We start from the raw sequence: 14,296 nt of genomic DNA on the forward strand, positions 1-14,296 counted from the left end.
CATCAGCCCAAGCACATGATGCGTGTCATGCGACCTTGTGCAACGAGCTTAGGCAGTAGCAAGCAAATGTTGATGACTTAGAAAAGAAGGATGGACCTAGTTAGAACTCATCACTGTGAAGGGAGCACTTGTTGACATACACTTATGACTGGAAGGGAATAGGGTTGGGTATAGAAGAGGACACGTAAAGGGACCCATTCGTTTCCCATTCATTGCGTTTCCTTTTCCTTCTGTGGAATTGGAATTTCTTATCAACAAGTCCAAAGTTCTACTTTCTTGGTGGGCATTGTCTTTGCACAAGAAAGCTGTAGCTACACTTGCTGGCATAACAAAACAGAAGTGAACCTTAAAATCTCTCCGCATTAATTTTGTGTGTAGAATCATGAGCGTTCATTGACGTCGCCTGTCATTATCTGGGCTGCTGTCTGTCGTAACACTAAAAGAAAAGTTATTTTAAATGGGCGACAGTGACATTTTGTGGATGGTAGCGCAGTGAAAAGTTGGTATGAATTTTGGGACAATACATATCCTTAAAACTCTCTGACCAGAGTGCATTGCATACAGTCTGAAGAATTTCGGGTGTTCCGAACACTCTCTCATGCCACTATAGACGATGCATATGCGCAAGCTGCAGCCTCACTCTCGAGTACCGACATTAGTGATCACCATTTGTGTGGAATGCGCTGCGAGCCTTGAGCGTAGCCATTAATTCTGTCAGATGCAAAAACATCTGCGTCTTTTCTGATGCTTTGGCTTGCTTGTTTAGTTTGCTTTGGATGGTAGATCTCATTGGCTCTGTGAGACCCCTAAGAGAGGGTTCTGGATTACCGTATTTACTCGCATAATGCTCACACTTTTTTTTCGCGAAAAATTGATGCTAAGTTGGGGGGTGCGATAATTATGTGGGGAAAATTTTCGAGCAGACATTTTGGAGCGCTAAAAGCAAATTTAAAGAGACGTAAATCTGGATTCTTAGGCCAGCTATTGTAAATATAACTAAAATATTACTTTCAAGCAGAACTTACCCTTGTTATAAAAGCACAGGGTCGCCAAAAGCACAAATTGCTAAAACACTATTTGCTGCACATAGCCTCATCACTCCTCGTGTTTCGTGGTATAATGCTCACAGCAGTCCATACAGTTTTACTCTTGATCAGAGACTTTATCCGAGTCCGTGTCGACACTGCAATCGCCGTCTCCAAAGTGCCTGCTGGCAGCGCGGTTACTATGCTGTAGCACGTACTCGAAAGCTTTCAGCTTAAATGCAGCTGTATAACTTGCGTACCGCCCCATTGCGATGCTGCAACAAGAACACAGTAGACGATGGAGCAATGCAAGGAACACGGATGGAACGAAGGAACAATGACGAGACGAGGAGACACCCCGCAAAATGGCGACGACTGCGAGCATCATGGATACAGAGGCTAGAATACTCTGTTGCCTTTGTATAATAGCTACTGTATCATGGAGGCAAAAAAAGAAAAGAAAAGAAAAAAACGAGCATAACCTATGATAATGATGATCTACCCTAGCACACTATCGCCGCCTGGTAGTGCGTGCACACGAGGCCAGGTAAGTTCAGTAGCGCTCCAAAGATGGCGCTTGTTACTGCTGGCTGACGACTCTCACGGTGGTAATATTGGTGTTGCAATGATTATGCGAGGAAAGAAAAATTCATATTTTTGACACCCATTTTGGGGGTGCGAGCATTATGCGAGTAAATACGGTAATGTATGAATTTAACTAGTTGCAAATATTTTTTGGAACGCTGTAAATTTGTATTTTTTATTTTCTACAGTAATTATACGTAGCATGGCGGAGTGTGCTGTATTTGTGAAACGGCTCAGTAATCGTGAGGTTTTTTTAAGAAGACCACGTGTAGCAATGGAGATAAGATAGTACTCCTTTGAGCATTATCTTAGTATCAGTTGGGTTGTGAGCGGTTGCTCTCTGTAGTATGCCTGCTTTACCCTTTGTGTTGTTGTGATGCCACTTGTGTGTTGCGGACAATGACTGCATGTCAGAGATCCTGAACTTGTGCAAGTTAGTCTTGCAGGAGTTGTCGCTTGTCTCACTCTGTGCGTGCAAAGTGCTACAAAAGTAGCGTGTGGGTTGCCGGGCTGTTTTTCACTCACTGTTTGGCACTTTGCTGTGCAGCCCACAGACCGTGGGCGTTATCGTGCGACTGGAAAAGGAAAACTTCCAGGTGCTCAACATGCATGGCAAGGTGAGCTGTCCTCGATCCTTCCAGGGGTCATAACCCTTCACTTCAAAGCTCCTTCCATTGGGCTGCCCCTCACCTGCTAAAGGAAATGTTTCAAAAACTAAATTTGAGCCGTAATGTTTGTTTACACCCATATCACCGTTTTTGGACTGAGCAAACATTTCTGTTGAACGAGCCGCCTGATCGTAACAAGCTGCACACAGAGTGACACTAAACACGTGATGAGCTGGACTTGTTGGAGCCAGAAATGACATTCGGATTGCAACTAGCCTAGTTTGTCCAAATCCTCTAGATGGTTAAGGTGAACATGACAGGGCTTCAGCATTTTTGGATGTTTTGGCTAATGGAATGACCACGGGTACTATAAAAGGCCATGAAATCTGGATCCAGACCATGAAAGGGAAATAACCAGGAAAATAAGATTGGGATGAAGTGCATTTGGCAAGTACTCACAGATTATGACTAGCAGCTTACCGGTATCGCTCAAGAGGAAAGTATACAACAGTTGCATTTGCATCTTACCTGTTCTCGCCTATGGGGCTGAAACGTGGAGGCTAACAAAGAGTGTTCTCTTTAAGGTAAGGACAATGCAAAGGGCTATGGAAAGAAAAATGGTAGGGGTAACATTAAGAGATAAGAAGCGTGCAGAGTGGGTCAGAGAAATAACTGAAGTTACTGACATTCTAGTTGAAATCAAGAAGAAATGGACACGGGCAGGACACGTAGTGTAAAGAGGATAACTGATGGTCGTTAAGGGAACCAAGTTGGGATTCCAAGTGAAGGAAAGCGTAGCGAGGGGGGGGGGGGGGGCACAAAGTTAGGTGGGCATATCAGGTTAAGAAGTTCACAGGGGTCAGGTGGATGCATCTAGCAGAGGACCAATTTAGTTGGAGTCATATGGGAGAGGTCTTCACTCTGCAGTGGCTATAATCTGGCTCATGATGATGATGGCTATAGTAGGCAGTCAAAAAGGGAGCTTCAAGAAGAAGTGCCTCAACCCTTTCGCTGTCGGGCGTTTCTGGCCGTGACGCACCCCCAGTGTTGGCTTGGTTTCAGGGGACGAGCATATCAGGGAAGGAGCATAGCGATTTATTTTTTATTATGATTGCTATACAAATAAAATGTCATGTGTCGACCTATTGGAGAGGCAATGGTGCGAGCCCCTGAACGTGACGCGTCGTAGCAGACACGCCAACAGAATAAAAATAAAAACCTGCAAACGTGTAAGATGGCAGAACAACCTTTGAACCCGTAACCGCACACACGCGCCGCGAAAAGTGCGCCGCATGATTGCTTAGCGCGATTGAGTAGTGCGCGAAGCCACCGCGCCCCCCAGTAAAGAAGGTGGCGGGGGTGGGCGCGGTCGCTCTACACTCTTCAGTATATACACACCAACACAACGTGAGGCGAAAATATGAACTTGTAGAAAGATTTGACTGATGGCGCAGCCTGTTCAAGTGCGCCAGCTTCGCGCACAGGCGCGGAATTTTTAATTCACGATAGAGAACGTACCGGTACGTCGGTGACACTGTAAGGGGAAGTGCGAAAATGTACCAGTATGTTCGTGACAGTGAAAGAAAGGGTTAAGAGGTATGCGGGGCTAAAGAGTCAACTTTTGAACTATTTTACTACTTTCAATAAAGTTTTCAGGGATGGCTTATCTTCTTCATATTAGAGTAAATTTCATCACCTTAGCACAAATAGAAAAAAAAAAAAGTTGTAGGTGTCATAATGATTAATTAAGTGTGTCAGCCTAGGAAAACTATCATTTCAATACTAATGAAGATGTACTAACCGTTCGTGCTTAGCTAACTTATAGATAGTTCACTATGCAGGATAAGGCTGAATTGGTGCTCTTTATGACATTTTTTTTAAAATTTGAGTGCTTTCAAAACGAACTTTTTTTTGTTATTTTATATCACATATTTCATATTTCTTTTTATCTTAGAGAATAATAAAAAATAGAAAGAGAATCTTATCTTATTCCCAACAAAATTTTAGTCCAGAGACCACACCCCGCTGGGGTGGTGCAGTGGTTACGGTGCTCGACTACTGCGCCAAAGGACGCAGGATCGAATCCCGGCCTCGGCGGCCGCTTTTCGGTGAAGGCGAAAAGCAAGGCGCCCGTGTGCTGTGCGATGTCAGTGCACATTAAAAAACCCCAGGTGGTCGAAATTTCCGGAGTCCTCCACTACGGCGTCTCTCATAGCCTGAGTCGCTTTGGGACGTTAAACCCCACAAACCAACCAACCAGTCCAGAGACCACCTTGAAAGCAGCCTTTGCCGAAATAGTTTGGAGATGATAGTTTTCCCAACAGTTATGCCCTTGCAAAAAGTGCGAACTGAGAACAGTGGGTTCAAAGGTTTCAGAACATGCTATTTGAATTTACGGCCTAAACTTATAAATCAGAGTGGCCTGGTGCATGCGTTGGGCCATCCTTTTTAACACAACACTGCTCTGTGGTGATTGCTTTGAGTTGCCTAATTCTTTTTCAGTTTTAAAGCTAAAAAAATAAAAGCGGTTGTTGCACATGATCTGAGGACAGATTTTCTTTTTGGGTTGTGACAGTGTTGCCAGCAATTTAAAGACGTTTTTTTTTTTTTTTTTTTTTTTTTTTTTTTTTTTTAAAGTCGATATTTATTGCCTCAGGGCATCAGTAGGTTATGAGATGAAGGATGAATAAATGATTAAATGAATGGAAATAGGTTGGCTGATTTTATGAAGTCCAGAAGTGAGCGATGATGAGGTCCCTGCGTCCAAGTGACGTATGAGGCAGGATTGGTTGCTGAAAGGCCAGCTATTCTCAGGTGCCGGATTCGTGTTGGCTTGAGTGCTGGGCAGTCCCACAGCAAGTGGTGGATGTCGGCCTCGACATCTTCGTTGTTACAGATCGGGCATCCTGGGCGTGGATATAAGTGTTGGAAGTATGACCACGTCCTAGTTACAGCTGGTGTAAGGGCAACACCGACCCGGATCCTCCTAAGCGCAACCTCCTCTGCACGGGTGAGACCGCGGGGAAGGGATATCGCACACGGAGGGATAAGTGCACGTGTGCGGCGCCGGAGGTGCTCCTTTCTTGACAAAAGGAGGGTAGCGTCGTCGACTTCGAGACGCCGTGGGATTGATGCGTCTTGGTTCACGAGGCGGGTTGCAAAATCAGCTTGACTTTGGGAAGGCAGCAGATCCCGTGGGACCCACTCAATGCGTATTGACTGTGGGATGCGCGCCGCAAGCTGGTGGATGTCCTGGCAAATTTTAGGGCAGCGGCTGACACGTCGGAGCTGACGTACTGCATGTAGTGCGTCAGTGCGGATGACAATGTGGGCTGTAGGGAGCATGGTTATAGAAGTCAAGGAGCAGAGTGCCTCTTGAACTGCCACAAGCTCAACGCAGAAAGATGTAAGTGGTTCTGAAAGCTGAAACGTAGTTGTCTGATTCAGGATAGGTCTCCGTGGACAGTGGATTGCCGTTTTGGCTTCACAGCCTTGCAGGCTTCCATCTACGTACACTACTATGGAATCTTGAGGCAGGTTAGTATCTTGCTCTTCAAATCTCTGGCGTAGCAACGATGCAGAGTTGGCAGACGTCGGTCTGCGGATGTCAGTTGGCTTGTTGTCTCCTAACTGTATAAATTTCCAGGGAGGGAGAACTGGCGCAGGTGGCTGAAGAATAATGTGTGACGTTGCATACGCCTTCAGTGCTTGCGTTGAATGTGACAAAGTGGCCTTGAGTCTGCGAGCATCTCGGCGCTGCTGCACCAGTTCATCGATGGTGTTGAGCTGCGCATTCTCCTGTAAAGCTACGACCGGTGTGATTCGTGGAAGGCATGTTATGGTCCTCATAGCTTCTCGATTTACGGCTTCAAGGCGATCCCATTGTGCCCTTGTAAGATGCTGGAACTGGGCCTGATAAACAATACGGGGCTGCAGAACCGCCCTCACTAACTGGCGTGCAACAGACGAGCCAGCGCCACCCGTTTTAGGTGCAATTCTTCTTATTAAACTTATAGTTTGAAGTGCTTGCTTTTTTGCCTGAGAGAGCCAAGCAGTCGCTGATCCTGATTGGTGAATTGTTAAGCCCAGAATTTTCAGGCTCGAACTTTCTTGTATTGGGGTGCCTGATAGAGAGAGACGAATTGGATTTGAGGCAAGTTTACGGCGTCCCCAGCGGTTGGCGACTGACGTGTATGAAGTTTTACACACAGAAAGTTGAAGGCCAATGGAGGATGCGTAATCAGAGGTTACGTCTAATGCTGACTGAAGGGCGGCCTCTTGAGTGAGAAGATCATGGTGAGTGCTCCATACCGTGATATCATCTGCGTACTGCAAAAACTTGATTTCAGGGATATCATGTAAGCGCCACGCCAATGGGATGAAAGTAATATTGAATAACGTCGGAGACAATACTGATCCCTGGGGCACGCCACGTAGTGAAACGAATGAACCAACAGTGTCACCGCTGAGGCGTATTGCAAATTTTCGTCCGTCCAAAAATGATGCGACAAAAGTGCGTACTCTCGGAGGGAGATGGAGCATGTCAATGGCATTCAGGATTGCAGCATGACTGATGTTGTCATATGCCTTTTCAACATCCATTGCTAATATGGTACGTACATCGCGGCTGCGGGTAGATGACAGAACTGCTGAGGCCAAGACAGCCAACCCGTCCTCTGTACCTATGTATGGACGAAATCCAATTTGAGCAGGGTGATAAAAACCGTGCTGTTCAAGCCACCAAGAAAGTCGTGTGGCTAGCATTTTCTCTGCGAGCTTGCAAAGCGTTGATGTTAAGGAGATTGGTCGCAAGTTGGCGAGGTCCGTTGGAGGCTTCCCAGGTTTGGGAATAGGGATCACGACAGCGGTTTTCCAGCTCTCGGGTACGACACCATCAAGCCACACTTTGTTTATGGTGTCTAGTAGTTGAGGAAGTGCAGCAGTACTGAGGTTTTTGTAAACCTCATACTGAATTTTGTCCAGGCCGGGCGCTGTTTTCCGTTTCGCATCGTCAATTGCAGCCAGCAGCTCGCACATCGAAAAGGGGCTCGCAATTCCATCTGTGTCGGCAGCAGCTGGTAATTTCCATGCGTCTGCAGGGATACCTGCCAAATTAAGGTTTACAGCTGAAGGAGGCAGTATATCGTATTTTGGGAAAAATTTTCGAGCAGCTTCTTTGGCGAAATCACCCGGCGACAGATTAGCCGCAAAGCATGCTGTTGCTGCTGCGTCAGTAGAACGACGACCATGTTCCATTGCACGAAACGTTCGCCATAGTGAGGCATTCGATGATTTATCAGAAAATTGTTCACACCATGCATGCCACTGGCGTCGCGATAGATCGCGTTCATATCTCCGAGCCTTCGCGGTAAGATAATTCAGTCGTGTACGTGCCTGCCCCGAAGTAGGGTCTCGCGTAGCAGCCAGCTCAGCTTGACGGCGGGCTGCCCACAAGTTAAGCAGGCCGAGATCTGGTGCCGGTCGACCTACATCAATCCAGGTAGTAGTCGTAGCGCTGTTTAGTGCTCTCTGTATACGGTCAACAAGGAGTGACGGCGAATCTGAAGACATACTGTCGAGACATGAGCGAAAGCTGTCCCAGTTTATCACAGAACATTTGCGGCGTAAAGGGCGGAGGCGGGAGGGATGGAGACCGATGAGGATAGGGTGGTGATCACTTCCCCAGCAGTCCGGCTCCATGTGCCATGAGGGAGTTCCTGCGCCCAACCACCACGTCAAGTCTGGAGCATAGGCAGCACTATGTATATGACGCACAGGCCGTGTTGCTGTCCCAGGGTGATTAAGCAGAACAAACAGGGCATCAGTGAAGGCGTCCCGCACACGCCTACCACGAGGGCTTGCAGTCGGATACCCCCAATCTGGGTGAGGGGCGTTAAAGTCGCCTCCGACTAAAATTGGACACCCGGGGTATTGCCGACGAACACTTAATAACCAGCCAAGATTAATACGGGAAGAAGCGCCTCCAGCTGGTCTAACGTAATAAGAAACAAGAACAACGGTTCCTTTCAGAAATTTCGCAGCAACAGCTACTACCTCTTGGTATGATGTGCACCAGTTTTCGAGAGAAAGGCGTACATGAGGAATACTCGTTTCAACATATATCGCCGCCTTTCCCGGGGGAGAAGCAGTCTGCACGCGACGGTCGGTCATTGAAGGAGACACGTAGCCGCTGAAGCCAGGAATAGATGGTAAGGCGTTCGTTTCCTGAAGTAACATAGCCCACACCCGAAGCTTGTTAAATCGCAGTCGGGTCCTGAGCTCGGCAACCTTCGTGGAAATGCCTCTACAGTTCCACTGTAGTACACCAGGACGACCGGATTTCGCCATTTTTGTGTGCTAGTCCAAGCGCTGTAGTATCACAGATGTCAGGTTGGATAACTGGTTGACCATATAGCGGAGCAGCGATGTTGCAGAGTTATCATTGGGCGTTGTGGTACACTGGGAAGAGGCAGCAAATGGCCCTGTTGTGCGGAATGAAGGCGGTTGTGTTGGGCAATTACTAGATTTGGCGGTTACTTCTGTAACTCGCCGACGTCGAGCAAGCATTTCGCGGTGTTGTCGGAGCTTTGAGACCTCTGCTAAGAGACGATTGATTTGCTCATCCACTACAGCCATATCGTCGTCTGGTAGATCAGTACACTGCTGTATTGGCTGTTGTCGACGGCGTTTCTTGAGCACCGTATCATTAGACTTTGTCTTAGCTGGAGGTGCATTCGAAGCGGGCTCAGGAAGCTCTGGCCACTCGTCATCATCCCACTGAAGAGCTGCAAAGCGATTGGATGTCTGCACCGGTGTCATGTCCTCTATTGGCCAACGCTTAGTGTTCCGAAGACGAGCCTTCTGCGTTGCCTTTTGCTTTGTCGGACAACTTGGAGATGTTATCTCGTGGTCATCCGATTTGCAGAGGCCGCATCGGTACGTAACTTTTCCTTCAGACGCACCTTCATCAGCAGTAGCAAAGGGGCAAGATTTGCGCATGTGCCCTGCCCGAAAACAGTTATAACAGTAAACCACACTCGGTTTATACGGCCGTGGCCTTAATATGCAGCCGTAGTAGTACAGACAAGCTGGGAGTGTCGGAGGGCCTTGCAAGGTGATCATGCAGGAACGCCCCTTTCCTATGTGTCGGGCCTGTATGACTCGGTGCGTTGGGCAGTACAGCTCACGTTGAAGGGTGGTTTGATCATCGTTTATGTCGACGTTGTAAACAACGCAACGCTGCAAGTCGGAGCCTTCAACTAGATACACTTGCACAGGCACTGAGATCTCACTTGTGACTGAAATATAACTAAGCGTTTGGACACGTTCCACCGCAGTAAGTGTCGGGAGCCACACAGCTATAGTGTTTGACTTCTTCCTTGCCGTGAAGCCCCGAAAACCTCTGGTTCCGAGACACGCGTCCAAGTTGGCCTGAATGATCCTGTTTGGTATATCGGTGAGGCTTTTGTTGGCTAGAGATTTAATCGCCACTTTATAAGATGACGATCCCGGTGTAGGTGCAACCTGGTTTTCGATAGTTAAACAGGAGCGCTTTCCTTGATAGCCACCACTTGCCGAGGACGAATTCGGTTGATTATCTTCCGAAGGACGCTTGTGAGGCGCACGGGTGCTCGTTGATACGGATGGTGGAGCCGATAGGTCCATTGAAGAGCTTGTCTCCTCAGGACGCACTGTTGGATGTGCATCTCGTCGTGTTAGCTGAGTGGCCATAGCCGTGCTCCGCCCAGAGAACAGTTCACTTACGGGCTGTTGTCCATTTTGGGAAGGCTGAATGGGCGCTGGTGCTGAAGAACCGGGAGCACCAAGCTGGACCTGAGGCCGATGGTCAGGTAGAGGTGTCGACGGCAGGGCAGGAGTTGCAGCGAGCAACTCCGGCGAAGCTGCCTCTGCCAGCGTGGCAGCGGCAGCACTAGGCCTAGCCTCCGTGCCGACCTGAGCTGCAATCATGCATGAGTAGCATGCGCCGGAGGTCTCGCAACCTGACGCGGAGAGGACGTCTGGAGCTTCCTCGGAAATAGAAGATCCACTTCTCTGGAGACAGGACAGGTGCTTACAGGAACGGCAAGAATTTTCAGAGGAGCGATGAAGCCACCTTAGCAGGAAGATACTTCTTCTTCGACTTCCTTCCAAGACGTTTTTTGCTTGGCACTTGTGTTGCCTGTAGGCATAGCCAGTATCAACGATGCATGTAGAATATCAAGGAGTATATAAGCAGCCCGAGGTGGAATCCAGTTTGGAAACCCCCTTGTGGTAAAAGACATGGTGATAACTGTTCCTGGATAGGCAGCGGTTATTTGAAAAGGGCGATCGGGAGGCTACAGTATCCTGTCATTTGCTGTGTTGGTGTAGTTGGTTATGATAAGAAGTCTTGCGGACGCTGATGATGGTAGTATCGCCAGAAATGGATGTTTCATAGTGTGACAGTTCTGCCATCGATGCTGCTTTTTGCTGCATTCCCTGCTTATTGTCTTGCATACATTTGTGGTGTGCACTTCATTGCTGTGATCGTTTTCTCTTGCAACGCAGGTTGTCCAGGTGAAGCATCAGTCGGTGACCAAAAAGTGTGATGCCCGCAAGGCGGTTGCGCTCGACTCTGACCAGAATCAGATTCAGGTCCGGGACATCGTCAAGGTCATCGATGGGCCACATTCGGTGAGGCAGCTTGCGCGAATGCTAATTCTCTGTGGATTATTTGTTGGAGCCTTTCATGTTAGCTGGGACGGTGAGTGCAATAGAACACACACACAATAGAATGTAGTTTATGCAACACAGTGCTTAGTTTGTAATTTTGGTTGGTTTTAGTTTATAGTTCTAGCAAGAGGCTACCTGAGATCTCTGTCCTGCAATCAAGGCGCTATGGCTGGTGGTGAACTTCGTGTTGAGCTATTGACCAGAGGTCCCCTAGGAGGTTGATTGAACTGTCTATAATATATATACTGAGTATATCAGTCGCCTTGGTCTGCCAGCCAAAGCCTTGCAATACATGTGCAGGGTTAGTTGAGTGTGCCCAGTTAAATTCAATTTAGCACAGATCTTACATCAGCGCTTGGCCAGTTTGTGAAGCAGGCTCAGGTAGCCGAGCGTACCTAGTGTACTCTCCTTACCTACTGCTTTCTGAGTCTGCGTCAGGTTTTTCTTTTCCCCAATCGCTTGTGACGGTGCTGTGATGGCACTGTGACGACTCACGCCAGTTGTTCTTGCTTAAGGAGTCGGCTATAGGAGCTGGCAGTGTCTGCTCTCACTCTGTCCCCAATCATTGGCTGCGAGTGGACCGTGCGTGTTCTGTGTGTTTTCACCCATGCAGGGGCGACAAGGAGAAGTGAAGCACATCTTCCGCAACTTCGCTTTCCTCCACTCTCGGATGATGCTCGAGAACGGAGGCATCTTTGTCTGCAAGACAAGGCATCTGCTGCTGGCTGGCAGCACGCGGGTAAGCATTGTCAGGCATCACTCACTCGTCAACGGCCCTCAGTGCGAATTCAGTGCAAATGCCCTACCGGGGTGGCGCAGTGGTTACTCCTCTCGACTACTGTTCCCAAGGATGTGGGATCGAATCCCGGCCTCGGCGGCTGCTTTTCGATGGAGGCAAAAAGCAGGGCGCTCGTGTGCTGTGCGATGTCAGTGCACGTTAAAGAACCCCAGGTGGTCAAAATTTCCGGAGCCCTCCACTACAGCGTCTCTCATAGCCTGAGTCGCTTTGGGACGTTAAACCCCACAAACCACCACCTCAGTACAAATACACTGTGGCTGAGTATCACATGGAACACTAAGTTGGCTTGTGGTCAGTGCTACCGAGCTTAAAGCTTCAAGCTTGTGCTTGGCATGTTGACCTGCATTACACAGCCTGTCCTGCTAAAAATAAGTTTAATTGCCGAAATAGGACAGTTTTGGTTTTTGAACAGAGTATAGAGGTTTTCCTTTATTGTATTGTTATGGTTTGCCGATACATATTTGTATTTCTTGCAGTTGCATTCACTCTGTTCTATTGGTTTGGTAGGTCTTGTTTGGAAGTTTTGAAGCCTTAATCGAATCACATTATTAGTAGAGGTGCAGTGCAAAGCTTTTTTTGGCTGCATTGCTTGTGTAACCTTGCACAGTCAGCATACTAGTTAGAGGTTTAGGAGTTTTTTTATCTTATACTTTTATCTTGGCTTTTTATCTTCTCCTTGCTTCATTACAGAAATTTTATTAGTGTTCACTGCATTCATGCTTTTTTTTTGGCATTCCCATTTTTTCAAAGGGGAACAGGATGCAACTACTACTAAACCACCACCAGAGTAAAATACATGGGGCTAACAATAATTCTTGAGATTGAAGCCTAGGCATAAACGATGTTCAGGCCGTGTCTGCCTTTCTCCAAAACAGTTGATCAGGAGCACTAAGCTGTTGATGTGGCATGAGGAAAGGCTTTAATGAATGGGAAGGGGTTCCACTGAGGCATCGTGATCAGGCCCTGCAGATGGATGTTTTGTCACAAAATGGGAGGTCTGAGATGAAATAATGGGAGAGTAGAGCTGTGATGTGAGTAAATTTTTTAGTAGTGCACCAGATGTGGTTGGGGTATTAGAGAGGAAAATGGAGGAAAGCATGTGGACAGTTTGAGCCAGGGCTGGCCAAGATACTCCAAAAAAGTATCTTCGATACCGATACTCGATACCTTGAAAAATTGTATTTCCGATATCGATACAAGATACAAAAGCGAAATCGGTTTCCGATACAGATACTCGATACTGTATCTTCGATACATCTCTGAAATCCCAATATGATAAAGGCAGTAATACGTATTATTAGAGAAGCTGGAAAATTTTACCATGGTTTCTAGAAGTTTCAGTGGTACCTATATCGCAGTTTTTGTTTCTCTAAAAGGGCTTAAACGAATCCGACAGCACGGATTTATTGAAGCTCCGCTGTCTGGGCAGCTGACCTTAGTCACAACTTGACATCGAATTGAAGCCAGGGTTACAAAATTTCCACAAGCAGCCTAGCAAACAATTTCTTTCAGCTAATGTTCTTCATACGAACCACCCTGTGAGCACTTGGCTACATTAAATCTGGAAGTTCTTCTATTGCTTTCCATTTCATATATTACACGTTACTTTGCAATGGCCCCCTCCATTTTTTCTTTGCTACAAGGCTTAGTGCTGCGTGCTCTTGGGCAACTGAGCAGGTATTTTGATATTAGTGCGATAGCCGACATTTGAAGCTCGCATTTTGTGATGAGAACAAAAATAAAATGGCTGAACGTTTTTATGAGTTCCGAAATAGTCCCGCGATGTGGGCGTTCTGTAATCGAGGCAAATAAGGAAAGCGTCTCTATATAATTAGACGAGCACGCCGCACTGTTATATTTGGTGAAGGGGCCCTTTACCGGAAAATAAGAGTGAATCATAGCCGCGTCGACTCGGTGATCTTGAATGTATTTAACAAAGTCAAGATTCATTAGCTCCTTTCGAGAACTTAGTCTGGTTTAGATAAAAGAAAGAAACATTCTTTTTAAGAGAGAGTAGCTAATATGATGTCAATCAATTCGTATATTTCAAAAACATTTTAACAGTTTATTGCTTTATGAAACAAGGGGATCTTCGCAAGATTTATTCACGTTTCGCTGAAATGTTTGTAGCATAAAAATTATTTGACTATGGATTTGTTATTGAAACCTATGTGCTGGAAAAGTGCTGTTACATAGCTTTTGTGTTGTGTATTTCTTGATATTTTAGACATAATAGTTTTTGCAGAAAAAGCTTAGTGGAAGCTTCTTCCCGGCGCAGTTACAAAAAAAAAGGTGTTTGTTTGAAATCAAACGCTGTAAACTACAAGAATGGCGGTTAGCCAACTGCATCGTGGCCGACTGAGGCCTTAGACGCTCATGTTCTTGCCGCCAAGCAAAACCGACATGCGAAGCTCAAGGGCCTCATGAGCTAGGGTCGTGCATAAGTTACTGCGTTCGTCAGCACACTGAGCATGCTGCTTGACCAGAATCACATGCTTCAGAGGCGGACAGGGAGACGGATTGCAAAGGGTGGGAGAGCAGCTAGGGAAGAAGTCTGCGTGGTTTCT

General features: G+C 47.0%; 1 protein-coding gene across 1 annotated transcript in view; it reads left to right on the forward strand.

Moving 5' to 3' along the window:
• Spt5 (Transcription elongation factor subunit Spt5) overlaps nt 1-14,296 on the forward strand; it is a 47,292-nt gene that overhangs the window by 17,297 nt on the left and 15,699 nt on the right. Inside the window, exons 13-15 of the mRNA XM_084576082.1 lie at nt 2,158-2,227; nt 10,766-10,891; nt 11,544-11,669. Coding sequence (XP_084432208.1) covers nt 2,158-2,227; nt 10,766-10,891; nt 11,544-11,669 — 322 coding nt within the window. The remainder of the gene's footprint in view (nt 1-2,157; nt 2,228-10,765; nt 10,892-11,543; nt 11,670-14,296) is intronic.

The sequence above is a fragment of the Amblyomma maculatum genome, chromosome 8 (genome assembly GCF_055883805.1).
Source record: "Amblyomma maculatum isolate TAMU_Amacu chromosome 8, ASM5588380v1, whole genome shotgun sequence".
Taxonomy (NCBI): Eukaryota; Metazoa; Arthropoda; class Arachnida; order Ixodida; family Ixodidae; genus Amblyomma; species Amblyomma maculatum.